Source organism: Phaseolus vulgaris, chromosome 10 (genome assembly GCF_000499845.2).
Source record: "Phaseolus vulgaris cultivar G19833 chromosome 10, P. vulgaris v2.0, whole genome shotgun sequence".
NCBI classification, from domain to species: domain Eukaryota; kingdom Viridiplantae; phylum Streptophyta; class Magnoliopsida; order Fabales; family Fabaceae; genus Phaseolus; species Phaseolus vulgaris.
In genome coordinates this window covers 21,723,155-21,736,112 of record NC_023750.2, presented here as the reverse complement: position 1 = coordinate 21,736,112, position 12,958 = coordinate 21,723,155, and the positions used below count along the sequence as shown (strand labels likewise).

The window sequence follows — 12,958 nt, the reverse complement described above, 5'->3', positions numbered from 1 at the left end:
AGTGTAAAGGAATAAAGTGACGGTCGAGGGTGGCGGTTCAATCGTCCAGTTCCAGGGGCACGACTTTTCCATCAACAATGTGGTGAGTGGAATCGCAGTTGGAAATGTCGATCCTGGATTCATGCAGACAGCTTGGGCCAGAGCCTCCTGGAATCCCTCCTCGAAAGTGCCCGCCATGTCCTGGATGAGAGTCTTTTTGTCCTTCTCTAGCTCCTCAATGGTGGCGTCCCCAGAAGCTACCTGCTTCTCCAAAGCCTCCTTCTCCACACGGAGTCGGCTGACCTCGACCTGCATTTTGTCGTAGTCAACCTGGAGAAGGCCCATAGCTTTGGCCTGGGTAGCCATTTCCCCCTCCATCCGTTCCAATCTATCAGCTTGCTCACAGCATCGGCTCTTCAAGTCCTCTTGGACTTCCTCGTAAGCTTCGACCATGCCCTCGAGGCCTGTTACTTAGACTTGAAGAGTGACTTCCCGAGTGTAGAAGTCAGCCTGGAACTCCATCGCTTCCGCCAGTTGTTTTTCAGCCTCTCCTTTGGCCTCTTGCGCCTGCTTCAGGGTGGTTTGATAAGCTTCGTTTTGGCGTCCCAGAACCTTCTTTTCCTCCTCCAGGGCAGCAACCCTTGTTTCCAAGGCCTGAAGGGTTTGAGTTTGCAAAACAGCATTTCTGGCCTGGGCGCGCCATTCAAGGGCCACCGCCAAGAAGGCCCCTAAGTAGAAAGGCATGCCCTCCTTCCTGTCGGAGCCCTCTGGCATTGTTCCACCACTGAAGCCCCTCATCAGATGCATAATTGGAGGAGGGATGGCGATAAAATCAGGTGTGGCAGCGACGGGGGCAGGAGAAGCAGAGACCTCTGCCGGTGGCGGAGGTGGAGCAGACTCGGCGTCTTCGCCTATATCCTCTTGGACGGTTGTGGGGGGAAGGGAAGTAGCGCTGGGAGGGTTGTCCCTGAAAGAATCCTCTCCCTGGGGCGACGCCTCTGGTAGGAGGGGAACCCTCGCAGATTTCCTCCTCTTGAAGGGTGCCACGCCATCCGAGTCTTCATCGTCGGATATGATCTCCAAGACCCGTTTCCCTTTGTCAAGGGGGGTTGGGGCCGGCGATGAGGCCATGGCCAGAGGAACGGCGGCAATGGGCAGAGGAGAGCCGGCAGTCTGAAGCGCCTCAGGGCTATGTGGGGACGGTGACGATGAGCCTAGTGGAGCTTCGGTAGTGGTCGGTGGTGGCAGAGGCAGGGTTGATGGGGAGTTCGGGTCAGCAGCAGGGGCGGAAGAGGCGCCCGCTTTGGCAGCACGAACGTCCTTTATCGCTTTCGCCAGCATCATCCTTTTGGAAGCGCCCATCACCGATCCTACATTCAGACAAACCAAGCAGCAGGAGTCAAAGCCAAAGCAATCATGCAAAATCAAAAAACGCGTAGAAATGTGAGACGCGAATCACATGGTACGATGGAAAACAGATGGAAGAGGCCAAAAGAACAAACATGAAGCAGCAAAATACAGATAACGAAAGATAATGAGAGAGGAATCTCCCTACCAAAGTAGGTGGTCAGGGAGTGGGCGTTGTATTCGCTCGCGATAAGCTTCAGCGTATCGAAGACGATTCCCAGACCAGCCAGGGCCTTGCATACCTCCTTATCAGCGGGGGATAGCTCCTCCAGGGTCTTAGGCTTGAGCAGCTTGGGATGCTCCGTCCAGTACAGGGGAAAGCCGTCTAAGGCTGTGGGGTCGTGCTTGGCGCAGCACACCCTAAAGAATTTTCCTTTCCAGTTGTTGTAGGAGTTCTGGAAGAGGGTGAGAAGGATCCTACCCGCGATCCCGGAGAAGCTTACTGTTCCTGCCTGTTGACCGGAGCGCTAGAGAATGCCTCGTCAAAGGATCGACGTGCGCGCCGCTTCTCACTTCCGTTCCTCCTCTGGATCTATCTCAAGAACCTGCAAAGAAACGATACGGCGCCGCTGCGGCCGATCGCACTCCGACGCTCAAGTCAATGACGGTATCACCAAATACTAAGAACTGGAACCGTGCAAATCTCTCTCACAAACAGCTCTGTCACTCGCAAGCGTAAAGTGTATGAACTGAACGTGCGTACCTTAGAAAATCTGTTAGGAACCCTTATATACCTGGTGGTTTTCTCTCTCCTGGCAGTTACAGGCTTGGACACGTGGCCTGCATCCAACCGTACACGTGCCATCATCCGGAGGCTCACTGACTTGGCGCTGCTTCTACTCTCATTTTGGCTAAGTTACCTATGCATGGTACTGCCCAGTGCATAGCTAACTCAGGAGTGCGATCTCTACTGAAACTGGCGAGGTAGGGCCTTCATACACCTTCCCTGTGGTCTCGCCGGCCGCCTTCACAATCTGCTTCTCCTTTAACTTCGGCGATGTGCTTGTTCTGGCGATCTCCGACTGCCTGGTCGCCTGAGTCTGCATCTGGCGACTTCGTCCTCAACCTGGCGATCGCCTATTCTGGTAAGCTGGAGATCAGAACACGCCAACTTAACTATCGGCGACTACACGTGCCTCTCGACTTCCTTCCAAACTATCAACCTGGCGCCTTGTCAACACGCCTACATTGTAACAGGATGCCACGTCATCGCATCCGACCACCAGGGCGGTACACAAGCCCCCCAGTCTTGAGCGAAGACTTGTCTAGCGAAAAGACTGAAAAAGCCTTCGTTAACACCGGTCTACGTGGCATGGGCGCAGAATTCCAAGCGGTAGTACTTTCTGCTGCTCTGACGCTCCACCAAACTCTTCACGCATCATTCGACACGTGGCTCTCATCAACGGCCATCTTCATCTGCCGTTAGCGCTTCCCAAAACCGTTCGAAAACCCTTAAACCCCTTACGCTCCTACTGTTCCATCACTTTCTTCACGCTTGCATACGCTCTTATTTCCCTCTGCGAAAGCTCTCGACGTTCCTCGAAGCTCTAGATCACTGCCTCCCTTCAACATTCTCCCGATCATCGAAAGGTAACTACTTTCCCTTATCTGCTGTGTTTTCTCGCATTTTCACCGATTTGCATCATCCTGTAACTGTCTGGTGCATACGCTGTGGGCTGTTTTCCATTTCTCCTTCTCGTAACTTAGGGCTCTGCCGATCGTCGCAACGAACTCACATTCGTTCGTCTTTCACTTTCCCTCCCTGATCGAGTCAGCCTTTGTAACCCTCCTGATTATTTTTCCTTTCTTCTTCGTTTGCAGTTTGCTACCATGACTCGCACGAAGATCACCCCGAACCCCCTCCGTCAGCGCGAAACCCTCCTTCTCAAGCACACGACTCTACGCAAGTTCGTGGTGCCCCCTCTTCGCAGGCTGTGAGGCCCGCGTCTTCTCAAACCACTCTGGCCCAGGCGACTCCACCAAACGCTGGAGGAGCCCCCACCCCACTGCCAGACTTCAAGACGTTATACCCATGGGCTAACTCAACCCTCTTAAAGGAAACGTCGTCGGTGAACACCGCGGGAGCGGTTCTGCGATTGACCAATGGGGACGAGGCCTACCAATCATTCCACAAGGAGCACGATGAGAGAATGATGGTGCTGCCTTGCCCAGCCACTCTGCCAGTGTGCGTTGATGATAAAGTGAGCGCCGACGGGCCCTTCTGCTTCGTCTACACCACTCTCTTCAAGAAAGTTAAACTCAGGTTCCCTCTTACTCGATTTGAGAGGGAACTCTTAACCGAGCTCAACATCGCTACCGCCCAGCTTCACCCCAACAGCTGGGCGTTCGTCCGAGCTTTTGAGGTAACGTGCGCCCACCTGGGGTTGCCTGCGTCAGTGGACGTATTTTTATTTCTGTTTGAGGCCAAACACCCAGGCGATCGCCTGTGGGTCAGCCTGAACGCCATTGCTGGGAGATCCATCTTCACCATCTTCCAGCAGTCGTATAAGGATTGGAAGGGCATCCAGGTCCGCGCAAACGTCAAAGACCCTTCCCTTCTCGACGGTTTCCCCTTGTACTGGGTGGACAAGGGGAAAAAGGAGTCCAAGAGCTGCTTCAGGAGGCCCAGAAGTCCTGATAGCATGGGAGCTTTGGATCGAGACCTTTGTCTCTTCTGGAAGAGGGTGGCGGATGCCCACATAACATTCTTGACCCCCACCCTGATTTCCTTCGAGTTCTTTGAGGACCAGTTGGAATTTCAAATAGGTTAGGACGCTACGTCTTTGTTTTGACATTGCTTCTGATACTGTTTCTGGGCGTCTTGTGCAATACACACAAGACTTTGGTTTTATCTTTTCTGCATATGCCTGCTTTTGCTGCTTCCTTACCTTGTAAACTTGCTCCATTCTCCTTTAAGCTAACTTATGCACTTTCATTTCACGCAGATACCATGTTGGGCAAGAATATGCTCGCCGATCTAAAGGCGCTCGCCCGCAGCCACGGGTTGGCGACCGGCTCCCAGACGGTTCCCAACTCGGCGGTCGAGAAGGCCATCATTCAGGGGCGATCACCGCCTAAGGCGCCCACTCAACGAAAGAAACTGGTCCTTAAGAGGCCAAAGCGGAAAGCCCCCCAAGTTGTCCAAGAGGATGAGGAAGAGGACGACGAGGTCACAGAGGATGGCCTTGTCACGAAAAGGAAGAGGGTGGCACCATCTTCCCCACCTGCCCCGCCCCCTCTTCCAGCTTCAACACCACCATCAACACCTGCCCCTCCTCCCTCATCGCCAACGCTACGAGCCCCTTCACCACCAGTCCAAGCAGTCCCATTGGCCACTGCGCCACCTGCAACTGAGGCCCAAGAGCCAAACTTCTTAGAGGACCCCCCGAGCGCCTCCACTCCACATATATCAGCAGGAGGGGGCCCTCCTTCCAACACCTCAGCTGCAGGAGTCGTTCCAATCGGGGATGAGGCCGCTCACACCTCTCCAATCCTAATCACCGAGTCCCCGATTGCGTCGCCGCGCCAAGAAGCAAACACCGAAAATATTGCTAAGGAAGGCGGCGACGAGAACCCTCAACAAGCCCCCCTGGCGCCTCTCCAAGCCGCAAATCTTTCCCTCGAGGTGACGAGGATGTGGGAACCTCTGACTGCTAAACTCAAAACCATCGCAGAGGATATCCCATCAATCATAACGAGAGCTGTGGAGAGCTCCACCAGGCGGCTACAGGATGACATCTACAACCTCAAGACCGAGAACAGCACAATGAAGGTCGAGGTGGAGAAGGTGTCATTCAGCCTAACGCTCGCGGAAATGGAACATTCTCGAGTGGAGGATGCCCTAAACACCGAGCTTAGGCTTGCGCGCAAGGAAGCTGTCGACCTTCGCCGCAAAGTCCACGAACTTGCCCAAGAAAAGGTCGAACTTGAAAGCAGAATCGTGCCTCTGCGTACCAAGGCGAGCAACCTGGAGGCTCAAATTCAAGCCAATGCCGACAAGGTACAGAAGCTGGAGCAAAGGTCGATCGACCGCGAGAAGCTACTTGGGCAAGTAGAGAAAGCAAGAGACGACGCCATGGCTGATCTCTCCGAGGCAAACAAAGAGAAGGTGAAGATGGCTGCCGAGTTGGCCCAGGCTCAAACAGAATCTAAGAAGGTGGCTGACGACCTTCTTCAAGCTCAAGAGACCAACAAACAACTCCAAAAACAGGTCGAAGAGCTGGAGCAGCAGAACAAGGAGCTTAAGCAGCAGGTTGAAGGATTTCAAAAGCAAATTGAAGAACTTAAGCTAAGCTCTGCTCAGATTCTGGTTGCTGGGTTTGATGCCGCTCGAGAACAGTTTGCATGCCTCTTCCCTGATCTTGACCTTAGCATGGTGTCGTTAGACAATGAAGTAGTAGATGGGAAGGTCGTTCCCGCCGAAGGCTCAACCAACTCTACCCCATCTGCCTCTTTATGAATTCCCTTGTATTTATCTTGTAAAAACTCTTGCACATGTATTTTGAACAGCTACTTATTGCAATAGCGAAATTTGGATATGTCTTCTAACTTCTCTTGAGCGCTTTACTTTCTTTGTATGCCTAACTCTGCTACGCTTAACTTAGCGATTTTGCAAATATGACCTTTGGCGTAACTTCTTCGAACTGATTTAAACTTAAGCAATAATCGCTTTAAACAACTTGTACCCCTGAGGCACTAACCTGATCGTAAGAAAAGTTCCAAGCAATGAACTGTGATTCAATCATTGGTTCAAACAACGTCCCACTTGACCCGCTTTATCAAACAAGTCTTTCAACCTTCTCGCCGTGTTTGAACTTTCGCGATCACCTAGACCTCTTGGCAACACCAGCTTTGCTTAGCCTCAGGCTTTGGCAGTCATCTCTTTATCTGAGGCAGAAATGCCCTTTGGGACCTTCCTTTACCTCCCCTGAACCTCAGAGCTAAAGACTGGCTGGCTAGGCGTTCTCTTCGAACCTACCTTAGCCACCTTTCAAGCTTCTTCCACCCTCTTCGCCATACCTGAACTCGCTCAAGACGAGAAGGATTTTATCTTGCCTATACTCGCGCACAGGCGAGAAGGTCTTTTAACTCGCCTGAACTCGCTCATCGGCGAGAAGGACTTTTACTCGCCTGAACTCGCTCATCGGCGAGAAGGACTTTAAACGGCCTTAACTCGCTCGACGGCGAGAAGGACTTTGTCAGGTGCCTCAACTTGCCCAGGGTGTACATCTCCTCCCCCCTGGATGCACTGAGGACCTTTCCTTTCTCACGCCTGCACTCGCTCGACGGCGAGGAGGTCTTTTAATGGTCCTTAGTTCGCACAACGGCGATAAGGACTTTATCCGGTGCCTCAACTTGCCCAGGGCGTACATCTCCTCCCCCTGGATGCACTGAGGACCTTTCTCGCCTGCGCCCGCACAACGGCGAGGAAGTCTTTTTACTTGCCTCAAAACGCGCGAGGGCGTTGAGGTCTTCCATCTGGTGCCTCCGATCGCCGAAAAACGATGAGGACTTTAAAACCTTAACTGGCGCCTCTAATCGCCGAAAAACGATGAGGACTTTAAAAACTTAACTAGTGCCTCTAATTGCCGAAAAACGATGAGGACTTTAAAAACTTAACTGGTGCCTCTAATCGCCGAAAAACGATGAGGACTTTAAAACTTTAGAAAACACGCGACATATCTTTTCGTGCCTTAAATCATGTACGAATGACAAGGTCTTTCTTCGAAACTTTTGGAAATAACACATATGCAATCTGAAAACACCTTATACTTCGAAAACTCTTCTTTTATTGGGTGGCCTCATTAAAAACCCTCCTTAGGGAAAAAAGAGTGCCCCCTTAAAACAGTTTGAACAGAGACATTGCAATGTAATATTTGTGTTTGTCTTTACTTACAAAGCTCTTAGCTATAGTACAACTTCAGGTGTGTGGCGTTCCAGGTACGAGGGATCGCCCCCCCTTCCAACGTCTCCAAGCGATAGGCTCCGTTCCCGAGTGCTTCGGTTATTCTGAACGGTCCAGTCCACTTGGGTGATAGCTTATTCTCCATCTCGTACTGGTGGGCCTTTCTCATCACCAGATTGCCTTCTCTAAACTGCCTTGGCATCACCTTTGAGTTGTACCTTCGCTCGACCCTCCTCTTCACCGCCTCAGCCTTCAGCCTTGCCTCCTCCCTGACTTCATCCAGCAGATCCAGGTTTAGTCTTCTCTCTTCATTCGAGTCTTCCTCTACAAAGTTCTGGAATCTCGGCGAGCTTTCCTGAATCTCGACTGGAATCATGGCATCACACCCATAGACCAAGCTAAACGGGGTCTCATGGGTTCCTGACTGCTCGGTGGTGTGGTACGCCCAAACTATACGGGGTACCTCCTCAGCCCAACTTCCCTTGGCTTTCTCGAGCCTTCTCTTCAAACCTCTCAGCAACACCCGATTGGCTGATTCCACCTGGCCATTAGTCTGAGGGTGCTCGACGGATGCAAACACTTGCTGAATCCCGACCCCTTCGCAAAGCTTCTTCAACAGGTGGTTCGCAAACTGAGTCCCATTATCTGATACCAGGCGCTTAGGCACTCCAAACCGGCACACAATATTCTTCCATACGAAGCCTTCGATCTTGTGCGCGGTGATCTGGGCCACTGGTTCTGCTTCAATCCACTTGGTGAAATACTCAATCGCCACCACCAAGTACTTCATCTGCCTGATCGCCAGTGGAAAAGGTCCCAGGATGTCGATTCCCCAAGTATGAAACGGCCAAGGGCTGTAGATCGACTTCAACTCCTCGGTAGGTGCCTTGTGCCAATCGGCGTGCTGCTGGCATTGTTTGCAGCACTGGGCGTACTTCTTGCAATCTTCTCTCATGGATGGCCAATAGTAGCCTGCACGGAGAGTCCTCGCGGCCAGAGCTCGACCCCCGACGTGACTTCCACATATTCCTTCGTGGAGCTCTGCCATAATCCTCGTGCACTTCTCGCCGTGTATGCATTCCAGGAGTGGGTGAGTGAATCCAAACCTGTACAGATCGCCATCAATCAATGTATACTTGCTGGAATTTTTCTTTACCTTCCTAGCTTCTGTTGGATCTAGCGGGAGGAGGCCATCCGCCAGGCACCGCTTGTACTGTGTTATCCACGTGTCTGGCTCGTGGGTGGCGCAGACCTGCATCACGTCCACCTTCGCTCCTCGACATGCTCTAATTCTTGGCGATCTCAGGGTTTCTTGCGTCAAAGACTTATGGCTTCTCGCTGCTCTCTCCGTCGACCAGCTTATCTGAAGGACCAGGTGATCTGCTACAAATGCCCTCGGCGTCTTCAAAGTTTCTTGAATCACTGTCCTCTGCCTACCCCCCTTGCCCGAACTGGCGAGCTTAGCAAGCAAGTCAGCTCGGGCATTCTGTTCTCGGGGCACATGCACCACTTCAAAAGAGGCAAAGGAACTCTTCAATTCCTGCACATACGCCAAGTAAGCCGCCATTTGTGGATCTTTAGCCTGGAACTCGCCTGTTACTTGCCCTGTGACTAGCAGCGAGTCACTCTTAGCCATCAGCACTCTGGCTCCCATCTCTTTAGCCAGCAGAATCCCGGCGATCAGCGCCTCATACTCTGCTTGATTGTTGCTGGCTTTGAAGGCGAATCTCAACGATTGTTCGATCAGCACGCCGTTGGGTCCTTCCAATATGACTCCAGCACCGCTACCCTGCTGGTTTGACGATCCATCCACCGAGAGTACCCAACGGAAATCATCTCCTTCAACCCGCGTCGCCTCTGAAGAGAGCTCGACTACAAAATCTGCAAAGATTTGCCCTTTGATCGGGCCTCGAGGCTCATATTTAATGTCAAACTCTGACAACTCGACTGCCCACTTCACCATTCTTCCTGCAACGTCAGGTTTCTTCAAGACCTTCTGGATGGGCAGGTCAGTCATCACCAGTATTGTGAAACTGTGGAAATAGTGGCGCAACCTCCTCGCCGAAAACACCACAGCCAAAGCAGCCTTCTCCAGGGCCTGATATCTCGTTTTTGGGCCCTGCAACACTTTGCTCACGAAATAAATAGGCTTCTGAGCCTGATCCTGGTCCTGGGCGAGCACCGCACTCACCGCCCTCTCAGTCACAGCGAAATACAACCTGAGAGGGATTCCGCCAGTGGTTTGCACAGAACCGGCGGGCCCGCCAAATATTCCTTCAGCTTGACGAAAGGTTCCTCGCACTCTTTCGTCCAAGCGAACTTGTTATTGCGCCGCAGACACTGGAAATAGGGATGTCCCCTTTCTCCGCTTGCCGACACGAAGCGGGATAGGGCCGCCATCCGACCCGTCAGCTGCTGGACTTCTTTCACTGTAGTCGGGCTTCTCATCGCCAAGATGGCGGCACACTTGTCCGGGTTGGCCTCTATCCCTCTTTCAGTCAAGAGAAAACCCAAAAATTTTCCAGCCTCCACGCCGAAAATGCATTTCTCCGGGTTGAGCTTCAACTTGAACTTGGCGATCGTCGTGAACAATTCTTCCAAGTCTGCAACGTGCTTGCTTTTCTCCTGCAAGGTCACGACCATGTCATCGACGTACGCTTGCACGTTCCTTCCCAGCATCGGTGCAAGTACTCGATCCATCAGCCTCTGGTACGTGGCCCCCACGTTTTTCAGCCCGAACGGCATCACCTTATAGCAGTAGCACGACCTCTCCGTCATGAAGGCTGTTTTTTCTTCATCCATGGGATGCATCTTGATCTGATTATAGCCCGAGAAGGCGTCCAGGAAACTCAGCAGCTTGCACCCTGCAGCACTATCAACCAGGGCATCAATGCTTGGTAAAGGATACGAATCCTTTGGGCAAGCCTTATTCAGGTCGGTGAAATCGACGCACATGCGCCATTTCCCGTTGCTCTTCTCACCAGCACGACATTCGCCAACCATTCAGGATACTGGACTTCCCTGATGTGGCCTGCAGCGAGGAGTTTCTGGGTCTCATCCTTGATCGCCTGCCTCCTTTCTTCATTAAATTTCCTCCTTCTTTGCCGCACCGGTCTCACCATGTTGTCCATCGCCAGATGATGGCACAAGAAGTCGGGATCGATCCCGGGCATGTCCGAAGCGGACCAGGCAAACGCGTCTAGATGCCGTTCAATCACCTTGGCGATCTGGACCTGGAGATCGACCTCCAGAGATCTTCCGAGCTTAAAAACTTTCCCCCCGATCTCCTTCTCGAGCCACTGCTCGACGGGCTTGGGCCTTGATTCTCTGGCGACCACTGCCTTGGCGATTCCGAGTTCCCTTGCTTCCTCCGGGCGATTCCGCGCCTCTTCCTCCTCCAGGGCAGCATTCCTCTCCCCCAGCTCAGCATCTACCATCTCTACGTCCCTTCCAGCGGCCTCCTCCATTATCGGCGGTCTGGGCTTCACACCGGGGGGTGGGGTAGTTGTGACATAGCTCACTGATCTTTTATTTTTCAGGCTATTTCATAGCACTTTTTCGCTTCCTTCTGATCAGACTTTATCGTGATTACCACCCCTTCCATGGACGGCAGCTTCACCTTCATGTGCCGAGTCGATGGAATTGCGCCTATCCTGTTAAGGGTGGGCCTTCCCAGCAGGATGTTATATGCTGAAGGGGCGTTTACGATGAGGTACTTGATTTTCTCCGTCCTCGACCCAGCCTCATCGGTAAACGTGGTTCTCAGCTCAATGTACCCCTGACTTCCACCTGGTCGCGAGCGAACCCATACAAGCACCCTCCATAGGGCCTCAGCTGGTCAAGGGGTAATTCTAGCTGCGTGAAAGTCGGCCAGAACATCACGTCTGCCGAACTTCCTTGGTCCACCAGAACTCGGTGGACCTTCCTTCCCGCCGTGATCAACGAAATAACAATGGGATCGTTGTCGTGAGGCACAACGTCCCGAAGATCCTGCTTGGTGAACGTAATGTCTACGTCGGGCGAGTGATCTTCAAACATGTCGACCGACATCACCGATCGCGCGTACCTTTTCCCTGCGATGCGGTGCATCCACCACCTGAGAAACCCCCTGCAATGGTGTGGATCTCCCCATGGATGGGCATCTCGTGTTGCTGGGCTTCTCCCCCTGCCGGCTGGGAACTCGACGCTCCTCCGGTCCTTCTGTCCAGCAGATAGTCGTTTAGGAACCCGCTCTTAACCAGATCGTCGAGCTGGTACCCTAAAGACAGACACGAGTCCAGGTTGTGGCCAAAGCACTGGTGGAACTCGCACCAGACATCCGGCTTCGACCCTAACACCTTATCGCCCACCTTCTCGGGCGCCTTCAACCTAGCAGATATGTTAGGGATAGCGATCAGGTCCGCTAGTCCCATGACAAATTTGTGCTTAGGCGGGCGATTGTATTCCCGGCGTGCTGGTTGTTGGCGTGCTGGCGGTTGGCGCGCTTGGCTTCTTCCCTTGTTTCTCCTATCGTAAGGATAGCGAGTCCTTTGATCCTTTCTGGCCGCCGCTGCCGTTTCCAGCACCCTCTGTGGCTGGATCCTGGTCTGGGTGCGTGGCCTGACGGGAGCCACACTGCCTCTCTTCTCGGCGACCTCACTCTCGTCGGCGATGTGAGCCACCGCAAGTCGCCTGACCTCAGCGAACGTCGCTGGATGAGCCCTGATCAAGGCTTCGCAGAATGGCCCCGGCTGCACGCCCTTCTTGAAGGCATAAACCAGCATTTCTTCATCCTTGGCCGGCGATCTGACCATCTGTGCTCCGAAGCGATTGAGGTAGTCTCTGAGGGACTCCCCCTGGTACTGCCTTATATCAAACAGATCATAGGACACCCTGGGCGGTGCCTTGTTCACAATATACTGCTCGACGAAGATTTTCGAGAACTGCTGAAAATTAGTTATGTGGCCATTAGCAGGCTCACAAACCACTCCATCGCCGTTCCCTGGAGCGTGCTCACGAACATCTTACAATAGACAGCATCCGACCCCCCTGACAGCATCATCTGTGTGTGGAACGTGGTCAGATGAGCCTCTGGATCTTCCACGCCAGTAAAACAGCTTTAACCGGGACTACGCTCGTGGGAATTGGCGTGTCGGTAATCGCCTGAATGAAAGGCATTGGGAAAACACGAGGCGGCGTCGACGGTGCCACCTCTTCAGCGGAAGAACGAACCTGCTGCTCCTGAAGAGCTCGACGTAGCTCCTCAGCTACCTTGCTGAGCTCCTCGTTTCTGGCGCGAGAGGCGACCAGGTCTTCATGTATCCTTGCCTGCTCGACGCGCGAGGCTTCTACAGTGGCCTGCAATGAGCGCATCATTTCTGCCATCTGCGCCATGGTCATGGCGGCGTCGCCTTCAGCTGCGACGGGAGCCACGGGACTGGAACGATTGCTCCTCATCTTTCTCATCAACTTCAGCGAACCACAGAAATACAGCAAAAAACACTTCAACCACGAACGAACCAGCGACCGATCGGAGAAGATTCAAGAAACTGCGCAAGAACTTCAAGAACACTGCGAACCTTCGAAGAAAATCGCAGCTTCACCAAAAACCACCATTTCTCCACGAACCAAACAACCACTCGAAAGAACTCGAATCCACCGATCGAAAAGCCAAACGAACGGTTTTAA

At 52.9% G+C, this 12,958-nt stretch overlaps 1 protein-coding gene across 1 annotated transcript; it reads right to left on the bottom strand.

Moving 5' to 3' along the window:
* Positions 1–450: 450 nt before the first annotated feature.
* Positions 451–1,341, bottom strand: LOC137816761 (proline-rich receptor-like protein kinase PERK14). The gene has a single exon (XM_068620026.1). It carries the CDS (start codon positions 1,339–1,341, stop codon positions 451–453), a length of 891 nt encoding a protein of 296 aa, XP_068476127.1.
* Between the last annotated feature and the right edge of the window lie 11,617 nt (positions 1,342–12,958).